We start from the raw sequence: 13,045 nt of genomic DNA, 5'->3' as shown, positions 1-13,045 counted from the left end.
GAAAAAAAAGTTCAGTTGGTTTTTAATTGTGTAATGCAGTTGTATAAGGGAGTGACTTCTATACTATAGAAATGCCTTTGAAATCACTCAGAAGCCCCTGGTGAACATTAATTCAAATCTTTGTTATTCTTCAGTCTTGAAATCTCATACCACTTTGATGGACGGAATTATTGTAATTTTTTCTGTAATCATTTTGAGGCCCCATTCCCTTCTCTCTCTCTCTCTCTCTCTCTCTCTCTCTCTCTCTCTCTCTCTCTCTGTGGGGGGAAGAGAGAGAGAGATACACATACACACAATCTGCTGATAATAGATGGAAAGCAGGAAACACAAGTGAAAATTGATAGTACTCAAGAAATTACTGTTTGTATGCATTTACCTGTCCCTGACTTGATACTTAGCACTGTATCATATATCAGAGAGGAAACCAAGGAAATCTTGCCTTGAAGAAGATAATTTAATTGGCAAACTATAAATAAATCACCGTCCCATTATTAATTTTTTTTAAATCTTTAACCAATGCCTGTCAAAAATGTTACTTAAATTCAATGATGTTTTTCTTTTCTAAAGTCAGCCCAAATTATTTCAAGCTAACGCAATATAGTTTAACATATGTACATTAGAATGTCCTGGAAGAATTAATGGTTTTTGTTCATGAAAAATAACATTATAATTATAATATTAACATTTGTCACCAGTTTTCTAGGAAGGAAACTATTTTTATTATTTTAAGGAAATAAACTATATTGGAAACATACTTAGAAATTCAAAGTGTAGTTTGTGTCAACTTACCTTTTACTTCTGTAACCTATGAATGCATTTCAAACTAAATTTCACATCATTTCTTAACCACCAGCAAAGCCGAATTGAAGATCGTTTAGAAAGACTGGATGATGCTATCCACGTTCTCCGGAATCATGCAGTGGGCCCATCCACAGCTATGCCTGGTGGTCATGGGGACATGCATGGCATCATCGGACCGTCTCATAATGGAGCAATGGGTGGTCTGGGCTCAGGGTATGGAACCGGTCTTCTTTCAGCCAACAGACATTCACTCATGGTAAGTGATGAGATTTGTAGACTCTGTAGTTAGCATGTAAAATGAGACTTTCAAGTATAAATACCAGCGCTGCTGTTTTTATCTTTTTAAAATAGCTCGATTGAGTTATAATTCACTTAACATGCAATTCACCCGTGTAAGGTTTACAATTCACTGTGTTTCAGTGTATTCACAGGGTTGTGCAGCCATTGCCACAGTCTAATTTTAGGACACATTGGCCCCCTCCAAAAAGAAAAGAAATCTCCATTGCCATTAGCGGTCACTCTCCATTCTACCTCCTCCCCACCACCCCCAGCCCTTGGCAACTCCTGATCTACTGTAGCTTTGCCTAGTCTGGATATTTCCTATAAATGGAATCGTGCAATATGTCGTAGTCTTTTCCGACCGGCTTCTTCAACTTAGCACAATGTTTTCAAGGTTTTATCATATATCAGAGTATCATGCACTTTTATCGACAAACAGTATTGAATTGTAATCATTATATTTATCTGGTTATCAGGTGATGGCTATTTGGGTTATTTCCCCTCTGGCTATTATGAAAAGTGCTCCTGTGACCATTCATGTGCAGGTGTGTGTGAGAACACACCTTCATTTCACTTAAGCATGTACCCGGGAGAGCATTGCTGGTCATTCCTGGTGTTTTAAATTGTTCATCTTGGAGACTTTGGTTAAAAGACCCAACCAGCTTACATCCGTGGTACATTGCTGGCACTTCATATATGAATAGGTTGAATTTTTTTTAATTAAAGAAACCAAATCAATGGCTTTTGATTTTGAGAATGGAAGGTAGAACTGGATAGTGGGACTGTGTGGTTCAAGTATATAGCAGTTTTACCATTACCACTTAATAAACACACCTTTATATGAATGCTCCTTAAGCAGATTTGTCCTTATTACAGTTAGAATTCCAGTGTTGCTCACTGCTTTTGGGAAGGATTCGGGAGTGCATCCTTGTTGGGGGTGATTATGAAGATTCAGAGAATCTTCCTGATAAAATACTAAGTGATGACAATTAATGAGGTATCCGAACGATTGGTGAATTTAATGTTGCCAGTGATTCTGTGTAAGTCCGCTTGTTACAAACTTCAGTGTCCTCTTTTGTACCTTCCAGGCTCTTAAAAAGGTGCTTGGATAAAGGTCTGTTTTCTGTTATCCCTAAAGCAGCTCTTGTTCAAAGACGATTCCAAAAGGAGAATGCAGAATAAGTACAGGTTATTCGGAGGCTCCCTGCCCAGTAGTAGTAGTCTGCCCTCCTTTCAATTCCGCCTCTTAATAAAAGGCTAAGACAAGGAGTACCATCCTGAGTGGTGTGCTATGGAAACCTGCAACCAATTTGAAACCAAAAATACTGGTTTATAAATAGAAGCAATGACCTCACTTCTAAAACGTGGAAAGATATTTTTGAATGCCAAAGCTAAATCATTTTTTTCTTTTTAGCTTTTCCTTGACCTCTACCCCAAAAATTCATCATTGAGTAGAAATTATTTGTCTATTCATGGCAGTTGCTAAGAGTTAACAAAAGGAAAAGCTAGATTTTAATTTAGCTTGGCCTCAGGTAATGTGTTAAATACACTTGGGATGCATATAATATGAGATTTTAGTTTGTACAGCTCTTTTTTTTTAAACTACAATGTTTAAACAATACTGCTTTTAATTAAGAAATCTGGCTGTATTAAAAGCCAGATCTGTGACTTATAACCATTTCTGCATATCTGCTCTCAATCAGGAGAAAAATAGTTTAATTTCTGTAGCTGTGTTCGTTTTGCATATGTTAAGCGGATGCAACATGCAGCCAGGGCATTGATTCAGAGCTGGGTTTTTTTCCATAAATATGTAAAGTTTGCTCTTAAATACCAGATGTAGGTGAAGTGGTTCTTTAAAATAATAAACTATAATAGATGTTGTTTGGAACTGTGTGACCTTTTAGTCCCCTTGTCTTTGAGCCTGATTCAGAGGTGGGGTAGAAGGAAGAGACTAGAATTGACTCACCCAGGTGGAGGGGAAAGAGAGAGAATGGAACAGAGCAATAGAAAAAGGGGAATAATTAGCCAGAGTCTTTGATTTTGAAAAACTATGCAGAGGCAATGAAGCAGCTAGTTTTGCTGATGAGAAGTTCCTGCCCGCTCCTCTGAAGGCATAGTTCCATCAAGGACCACCACAGGGCCCACCAGACAAGAGAGCAACCTTAAAGATGTGACACAGTGACCACTGCTGTCCTGTAAACCAGATGGGGTTGTGACGTGTCTCTCCTTCTCAGAAATATGTAGCGGGCCCCCGGAATCTGAGCTCTTCTGCCTGAAACTCCATAACGTGTGTGAATGAGATTGGATTGCCTGTTCTTTCCTTGTGCGAACTGGTCTGAATTTTCAAACAAAAACATAAGAACAAAGGAAATAGTTTTTGAATTTAGTCAGTCTGATGTTAGCCTTTGACCATTTGGTACATTCCACAATAAAAAGGAAGTTGAAGGGGAAGAGAAAAAAAACCCACCCCCCCTTTCCCCTCAACAACAAAAAAAATTCAAGGAGGATACTGGTAATGTTTTCCACATTTGAATTTTAATACATGAAACAGGCTATAAAACTTCGGCCAGCTGCAGTAAATAAAGTAGCAGTGGGAGGTGCGCACCGGAAACTTCGCAGAGCAGCGTCGGAGGGACTTTCTTTCCCAACTGCACACCTTCATTTGCCGTTCTGCAGCAGAAGCAAGTGCTAGAAACTTAACACCATCCCAGGGCAGGGGTGTGTGTGTGTGTGTGTGTGTGTGTGTGTGTGTGTGTGTGTGTGTGTGTGTCTTAAGCAAATCTCCTTTATAACCCTCCTTAATAATTCCTTCTGATTAAAGAATAGACAGCTTTGAATCCTCTTGACCTACTTACTCTTCTCGTTTCCCCTCTCCATGCCTTTCGAAAATCAAAATGAAATGGCTTGATAACTTGGAAGATGATATAAGCATTTCTTTCTGCAGCAGCTTGAAATCGTGGTGGGGAAAAACCATGGTTCTGCCTCGGCTATTATGTTATCTCATTTAATTGCTAACATATTGTACTTAGCTTTTGATTCATAAAATGTTTTCCTTGGAGTTCTGAAGTAGGTCTTCAGTGATTTACTAAGTATTAGTATAATGAAAGGGGTTTTGTTCACAGCAGCATGGCTCCTAACACTTGAGTGAACGGTGTAGGGCTTTCTAGAAGATAGTATTTGGCCACGCGCTTTCCTGCTCAGAAACCTTCACCAGCGTTCCATTATCTACAAGACGAAGGCCACTTTTCCAGCTCAGCTCATAAAGTCCCATTACAATTCACCTAAAGCTGTATGGTTAGCTCTTTCAATATACAAAAACTGTTTCCAGCAATTCCAGTTTTGCACATTATCAGAATCTGCCCTGCATATTCTTAGTACTAACTTCTTTGGTATCTATCTGGATTGGCAGGCTCCACCCGCTTCTCTCTGTCCATCTCACCCCACGAATTCTCAGAGCTCTGACTCAAATTCTGCCTCTTCCAGGAAGCCTTGCCTTGCTGCCTCCACCTGTCATAGTTGTTTTCTTTCTGCACTCACAGCGCTGTGTGTAGACCGTCGGCTGGGTATTCATCTCACCCGGTTGTGCATAGCTCCGTATCTTTTGTAGGCATGACCTTTTCCTTACCAGCTCTGTTGTGAACTCCTTAAATACTGTGTATTGCATTTTGTTTTCCTCCAGTAAACAAAAAGGGAAGAATGAGAACTAACATTTTCTGTGTGCTTGACCAGTTGCCAGCCCAGCTGCTGGGCGCAACATATACATTATGTCAGGCAGTCTTCACACGAGCCAGGGAGGATGATAACAGTGTCCATTTCAGTGTCAGTCCCAAGAGCCCTAGAAGGTGAGAGTGGTCTCAAGTCACGAAGCTGCGTTTACACTCAGATACATTGACTTCAAATTCCATGCCTGTTTTACTCTCGTGAGCACTTCCAGAGGTTATGTAGGTATATGCCTTCTAAGAATTAATTTCAGGTAGTAAGAGCTTGTGATTTTCAAATCTTGATAAATGCTCATTGATGAAAGAAGTTTCTAAGTATCTCATGGCTAAGTTCCCAGAGCAGGTCGCTACCCAAATGTGGAGCTAAAGAATTTTCCCTCCAATGTGGTAGCATTCTAGATTTAAAACCCACATTGTCAAAACACTTGTCTTAAATCAGTTTGGCAGTGGAAAGTGGCAAGAGGTGTGAACTCTCCTTACTGGGGCCCTTGAAGTAATAAATTTTAAGTTAATTTTTCTACCATAGCCACTCACTTTTCTAATAGAATCTAAGCAGAAACCTCTGAATGGGGGAGAATTTGGAAGCATCTGGGTTTGTCACTAACCTACTATGAAACTCTTATTCAGACATAATCTCCTCTGTGCCTCCGCTATCTCCATGGTTAATCCTGATATTAAATCATTATATTTTTAAATAAATTATTCAAGTGGCAGTTTACCAAATATAATTCTCTCCACTAATCATTCAGTACTCAGGTTCACAGATGCGACCTAAAAGCAAGCCTTTCCCATGACCCAATCTCTTCTTTTAACAAAACCCTCATCAGAAATGCCTTCCTGTGACTCGGTGCTCCTAATTACTCATCAGTAGAGTCAGCAACGATCGGGTCACTTAGCTAAAAAGCGCCTATACTATTAATATATAATATTAATGTGGTTCCCAGATCCTTTTTGCTCAAAGTCCACTTATTCATTTCAAAACCATTTATCAGATGGTAACCAAATGTCAGGCTCATTGCTAATAGGCGGTTGCTGCTCTTGGGAGGTTCACAGTCTAATAGGAAAGGACATGTACTTAAAAACAAATTGCTGTATAGTTAGGCTCTGAGCTACAGGAGGGACCCAGCTCTGTCCTCCAGGAGGAAAGGATCTCACTGTCCCTCAGCAGAGGAGTAGTGACCTTGTAAGGATCTAGTTGCTCTGGTTGGCTTGGGGGTGGAAGAGCTCTATGAACTCACACCCTCACCTGTCCTCTGTAGCACCCCTGCGACCCCGGCCCACACTCCCCAAGTAGAGTGTGGCACATTTCAGAAAGCACTGATGGGAATCGACCTTTGCCCAGTTTTTCTCACATAAACAATGTTTTTAGTTTGACTTTGGATTAAAAATAATTTATCAGAGGAACATTCATTAGGTGAAGAAGCACATTTTTACTTAATTGACTCCTTTTTACTTAATTGACATTAAACATAGAACTTTAACCACATAGGACATCAGAAGACGAACGACTTAAATTAGATCCTAAAAGCACCCCAGAGGTGTTTTAGCTCATGTCCCTTATTTTACTGTGAGAGGCTGATGCCCAGAAAGGGGAAGTGCACCAAGCACGGATACTAGTCAATGGCCAAGTTAGAATTAAAAACCAGATAAGCCAGCAATGAGACCAGCACTCTTTGTACCAAATACCACACTGCTGCAACAAACTTCCTCTCTAACCTCATACCATAGCCATTTCAAAACTGTGGCTGGTGTTACAAACTGTTCTGTTACTCTGACTTAACTACGAAACTCAAGAAAACTCTTCAGTTGCCCCCTGGCTCCCTGCTGCATGTTGCTATTTAGCTGTGCCAATAACACTTGGCACTTAGAGAGGGGAGTGGGCACTGATATGCTATCTTGGGGAGCTCTTACTGGTATGTGGTCGTGGGAGCAGCAGAAGTCAGAAAAGCCCATTGCTTTGTGGACCTCTTAACAAAGGTATGATCCCTAGAGGCTTCATCAGCTTTACCCTATGGTTTTCGCAGCGTCTGATTCCACAAAAATCCCATGCATATTCTAGCATGTACTTTACTTCATTTCTAAGTAGTTATTGCCACAGTATTGCAGAGACCTTAGAATTCATCTCTATCCAAATCCCCCTCAAATTCCCTCCCAAGTGGTCCGCAAGCCTCTATCAGCCTCCTTCCTTTAAGGCTGAGTAGCTCCAAATGACCACAAAGCCCATTTCCAGGAAATGTTAGAAAATTCTTCCTATGTCCAGCCCAAATTCACATCTTTGTGCAGTCCTCATTTTTCTGCCTAGAGTTAGCCTAAGTCAACCCAACAAATATTTGAAAATTTTTCAGTTATTTGAAGACAGTCTATTCTGTATGTTTTCTCTAGGCAAGACATTTATATCTTCAAATATTTACCCTAAAAATAGTTTTTGACTCTGTGACTTTCCAGTGCATTCTCCCTAGTACATAAAGGATGCTTTTCTTTTTCAAGGACCTTTTAGTGTGTGGAATCTCAAACTGAACACAGTGCTCAAGGAATGATCAGGGTGGACTAGGGCGGATCTATCAGCAAACCCATTCAATATATTATTACATCTTCATTAAAGGACACTTAACAAGATTCAGCTAATATTTTGATGACTTTACCATCCCACTGACAAACACCAACTGGTAGTCAGATGAAATCCAGAAGCCACATGTCTGTGTCTATCAGTGGTCCGCGTGCACGTGTGTTGTGCCAGTACAGACTTCACACGCCCCTCAGAACTGCAGACTTGAGCCTTCAGTCTGTCTCTACTCTTAGGCCTTCTTTAGGTCCTACTTCAGTCACATCCTCGGCCAGCTGTGTTGTTGGCAAATTTGAAGGGTGTCACGGTGTTCACATCAAAGACACAAATCAAAACTCTGACCAGGGAGAACATGAGGCAGAAAGCCTGAGGTTCAGTCCTGCAGGCGTCCTCTCTGCACTCCCATCATCCCCTGCCCTTTGGGTTTAATATTTCCAGCAGTTTTGTCCACCCGATTTTCTTCCATGCAGTCCGCCTTTCCTCCTTTTGTCTGTGGCAGCAGCACAAGACACCAGGCGGGTGGTATTCCCCTGGATGAGGGCAGGAGGTTTGTCCGAAAGACTTGTTCTTGGTGGAACCAGAGTGAATTTACGAGGTCATTCCCTCTATTACAGAGCACTTCAGATTGTCTTTTAAATAGCCTGTTGTAAACTCTCCTCCAGGATCTTTGTCATCAGTTCATCTTTCTGTAGCTCCTATGTCATTTGTTCTGTAATTACCTGTATCTTCCTATCCTTTGGGTCCCACAGTCTCTCCTGATCTCCACAGTTATCAGATATTCTGGGGGTAGATTAACATCCTCAGTTGAAAGTTTTTAACTGTTGTCAAAAAGGTACTTTATTTTTAAAAAATGTAAGGGAAAAAAGAACAGAGAAAAAAGGACTTGAAGAGATTCTCTGTATTTAAAAGTCTTTCCCACCCTCGCTGAGATGTCGCTGAAGTCCAGCGTACATGCGTTGAGGTGCCCACTGGTGACCTGACACTCGCACACTGCAAGTCGATTGCTGCGGTGAGGCCAGGCGGGGCCTCCGTTCGCTCCCTGCCTGCCTGCCTGTCCATTGTCGTACTGTGCTGTCCTTGAGAACCTCCAGCTTCTTCATCATATCACTGGGCATCTGCGCCCTTGAACCGACGTCTCCCCGTGTCTCCCGCCTGGCCCCGGCCCCTGGCCCGGCAACCCCCACTCTACTGTCATGTCTTTGAGTCTGTTTTGCTTTTTGTTTTGTTTTGTTTAGATTCTGCATATAACTGAGAGCATACATTATTTTTTCTTTCTCTGACTTAAAGAAATCCTCTTAACCAAGGATTAGTTACAAACAGCTTCAGAATCCTTGAGCTCCCCATTTGCTATTTATGCATTAATTCAAACAAAAGTCAGGAGCTTTTGACTGCAGCCTTAGCAGTGTGAGCATTTACACTCTATCAGCAGCCCCTAAGTCAGGGGCTGGGCCGTGAGGTATGCCCAGTCTCACAGCAGTGGGGCCAGCTAGGTATATCCCCTTCTCTTCCCCCAGAGCTTATTTTACTAAAATTCGGGCGCTAGGACTAGAAACAGGACTGTCAGGCTGCACTGGGCCATCATACCCAAAGAATCGTCTTTCTCCATCTTCCAGGACAAACCAACCCTCGTTTGCTAATTTTTTCCCCTGAAGTGTGCATTCGGCACCCTGGCACCATGAACTTTAAATAAAAACAAAAACTTGCTGTCTTTCCCACTTTCAAAATATAGAAACATTTCAAACAGGCTCTGTGACCTCATCATATTTTTACTTTGCTTTCTTCTTAAATGATAGAGGGGAAAGCAAGTAGCTCCGTGTAATAGCATGGCCTTGTCATATTGCTTACTGAACTTTTATTCAGGGCTAAACCATCCATAACGTAGAAAAGGCACAACCCTTGCATTTTAAAAAAGAATATTACCCTTGTTTTCTCAAGAAAGAAGATTTGGGGTGAGGAATAGGAGTTGTGCGTGTTAGAAAGTACACAGGTGTTCACTCGTTCTGTGCTTGAGACCCTTTGGGGGGAACATAAAGGTCCCGGAGCCTGCAGGCCTTTGACTCTGGGAAGCCGATAACTCAAGTATGTGACTAACCATAGTGCAAACCAGAATTATTAAGTGATCTGAGAAGCGATTCAGAAAAGGGTGAACATTGTCCAGCCCCAGGGGACAGCTACGAAAAGCTTTCTGCAGAAGGTGTTACTGAGTTCATATTTGAGTCTGTGTAGGATTTCAGCTAATACAGACAGGCTAGGAAGGGCATTACAGAGCCAGAGAAGAAACTGTTAAAAATGCAGAAAATCCAGGATCTCATGTGCCCAAACGGAGGTAATCGAACTGCCTGGTGGCACCAGCCCTTGCCGCGCCCAGCCAGGGCCGCGCAGGGCGGGCAGCCTCTCCTCGAAACACAGCAGCTCCCACAACTGGCTCCAATATTTCACAGGAGAGTCCACAGGAAGAGCAAGTTTTCATGTATATTTTTTACATCCAAATTAAATTAACTCATGGAATTTTCCACCCTTAGGAATTAAAGTAGCAGCTCATGAAGTAATGCAGTTATGTCATTCATACCAAAACAGAAAATGCTGGAGCAACTTGGCACTCTTTAAAAGCCAAGATGAGGCCTTGGCCATTGGATATTTTTTCAAAATCTGTGGTCGTTGTGTTATTTTAACTTTTATTGTAACTATAAATTTTTTAAATCAAAAGTATCTTAATTGCTTAGAAAACAAGTGTAAAATGGGTTCAAAATGAGAAGGGTTTTTTAAGCAAAGCAGTTTTAGGAGTGAAAAACATTAAAAAAATGCTTTAACAGCATTTCTGAAAGGGAAGAACTCTACCTAATTGGTTGACATTCACAGTTGTGTGTAATTATAGCTTCTTTTATATCCATAAAGTTAAGTTTAACCACAAGACTGTCCAATATTAGTTAAATGACATCTTTGGGGAAGCATTGTCCTGATACAATAGCCACGTTCATTTTAAAGCAGGTAATTGGACATATTGTCAAAAACCAAGGTATTAGTTTCCACATTTTAATGTCTCATTTGCCTTCTCCCTGGCTTCTGCTCACGGCCGGGTCCCCTTTGGAGCGGAAAGTGTGTGAAAGTTATTGGAGAATGGTAGTCTCTGGGTAATGTTTCTGTAGGCTGCCCAAACTTTTCCCCTGTAGTCTCGATGGGAAACAGCTGGTTTTTGTTTAAAAAGCTGTTTTGTGAAATGTCTGAATCTTGAGGTGTAGAACTGAGGTCACCAGTACAGCAGGTGCTCAGGAACAAGTGAGAAAGGCCCTGGGGACCTGCTGGCCCTGTCATCTTCTGCAGGGTACTTCCTCCTGGAGGAAAAGTGTTGAAGTTGGCTCCTTTATTTAGGACACAAACAGATATAAGTAAGTAACCCCATTAGCGATGCTATTAGAAGTTGAGTATTTTTGAACATAGCCAGCCCTTGAGTAAATAATTAGCTCAGTATGAAAGAAACCAAAATGGTCATTTCCCTCACAGGGTTTCAAATGCAAAAGTCTAAGACTTTAGCTTCCTTTAGATATTATAAGAACTTGAATTTCCTCTTTAAATACACCAACTGTAAAAGAACCACAATTTCAAATAAGTAGTCCCATTACCCAGTGCGTTTTTTGAGTTTATGGATGCTATCTAAGGGAAAGGAGGAAAAGAAACCTGAGTTGGCAAGACCAGTACTGGAGCAGTTTTGAACGAGGCGAAGGAAGAAACATGTGGAATCACTAAAACCCAGTGCACGTCAGATATCCACCAGCCTGAAGATGAAAGGAAACAGCCTCCTCCCCTGGGAGCTGGAGGTTATTAGCAGCTGTTTATCCAGTCAGGAATAGAGATTAACATTGTAATTTTTTTTTAAGAACTAGAAGAAAATTTGTTTGGGAAGTTGGCTCTTCATATCAAGTCACTGTGCATTGCCAAAAAAAACTTCCTTTCTCAGAACTCATGTACTCAAGTTGAGCAATGTTATGATTCTCTGAGAAACTCTGCATCACCAAAAAGTCTGTCTCCATTAAATACAGCAGTAAAGGGCCCAAGTGGATGGACGTCTGCCACTGACACATTCCACTATACTCTGCAAATGTGAAGCTAGCTGTTCGGTCTGTTACCTGTTCTCCAGCCTGCCTCTAAATGGGGCCTTCTTCCCCACCCACCCCGCTTCCTCACTTCCCCCTAACTTAATCTTTGCCACTCCGAGGCATACACAAATGGATTTTGCACTTGCCTACTGCTTGTAAAATGCCTTTTCATGACATACTGGGGAAGCTGCTTAGGCACTCTGTGGAGCTTTATTCAAAAAAAAAAAAAAAAGAGTTGGATATTGGTATTTTTTCCCAGATTTAATGCTACTCTTAATGTCATTTTCTTTTATTAAATCCTTTCTTTTGCTTTTGATCTTCTTTATAGCAGAGCCACTGGTCATATGGAAACTATTATCGGGAGATGAAAGACTTCGTTGCAGTTAAATAAGAGTGAATCATTTGGGCCAATAATACACACGTACAGTGAGGTGCCATTTGTGTCCAAATACTCTGTGGTGTTCACTTTGTAGCAAAGCCATCAAGGTTTATAAAGGGATATATAAAAATCTGGTTTTTGTCTGAAATATGTAGTCTGATGACAATACAAAAATATGAATATGCAATCCTTAGGAGCTTATGCATATCAGATCTAAGTAATGCCAGTTTTCAATTCAAAATTGAAATTTTCATTGAAAGTAGAGATGCTATTTAATTAATGTTAAATGTCAGTTTTTAACAAATATATTTAGATAATCTATAACAAAATTCTACCCATCATTTGAAACCTGTCTAAAATGCCACCTTCTCCCTGATTTCTCAGTCTGATATGATTTCACCCATCCTTTCAAGTCCTACATGACTTTGTATTCCTTTATTACATTCATCTTATTTTGCCTTATATTGTAATTATATTATTCCACCATTAAGATAAGAGTTTACAAAGTAATAGTTATGTCTATCTTTTATAATTTTTTATAAAAGCGACTAATTAGAGCCACAAATATAGTAGATATGCAAAAAGTGTTAAATGAAATGTTTCTTATCTGATGGAAATATGCTACATGTTTATTCTACAGTATCGAAAGGTATTGGATGTCACAAATAGTCTCACAGACACGTGCCGTTTTGTCATCATTTACTATTAGGAGGCATGTAATTGCACATTTAACACTATAGTCCTCTAACAGTGACCTCTACCCCCAGTCCTCGCCCTGGGGACACATGCATCTCAAGAGAAGTATAGGCTGTATGAACAGCAGCAGAACAGAATCACTGAAGTGTAAGCCCTGCCACATCACACAGCGTCCTTGAGTGTGTTTTAGGGCTGATGTTCATGATGAACACTCAGGAGAGAACCTATGCGCACTCAGCGAGACAGTCCAGGAGGAGTGCAGAGTGTGAAGGTCTGTGGGGCCAGTAAAGGAGAAGTAGTGGGAGGGTTGTGTGGAGCAAACCAGCCCTAGGGGACAGAGCGTGGTGGGGGCTCGGGGGTGGGGCGCACTACTCCAGCCTTAGTGATGTGGAGTGAGCACAGCAGATGAGAGGGCTGGAGTAGGTAGTGAAGGTTGGCATTAAGGAATTTAAAACTATGAGGGAGTGTCCAGGGGAAGGACGCGGAAGTATAATAGGTATTGATCTTACACTTG

The 13,045-nt window shown here is 41.1% G+C and overlaps 1 protein-coding gene across 23 annotated transcripts in view; it reads left to right on the top strand.

The window, feature by feature from the left end:
- TCF4 (transcription factor 4) overlaps positions 1-13,045 on the top strand; it is a 336,085-nt gene that overhangs the window by 304,322 nt on the left and 18,718 nt on the right. For all 23 annotated transcript variants that reach the window (XM_045187981.3, XM_024580643.4, XM_024580644.4 and 20 more), the window contains one exon: positions 854-1,057. In XM_045187981.3, coding sequence (XP_045043916.1) covers positions 854-1,057 — 204 coding nt within the window. The remainder of the gene's footprint in view (positions 1-853; positions 1,058-13,045) is intronic.

The sequence above is a fragment of the Desmodus rotundus genome, chromosome 10, assembly GCF_022682495.2.
Source record: "Desmodus rotundus isolate HL8 chromosome 10, HLdesRot8A.1, whole genome shotgun sequence".
Classification (NCBI taxonomy): domain Eukaryota; kingdom Metazoa; phylum Chordata; class Mammalia; order Chiroptera; family Phyllostomidae; genus Desmodus; species Desmodus rotundus.
The sequence above is the reverse complement of the archived record's forward strand: the minus strand, read 5'-3'. Positions and strand labels throughout refer to the sequence as shown.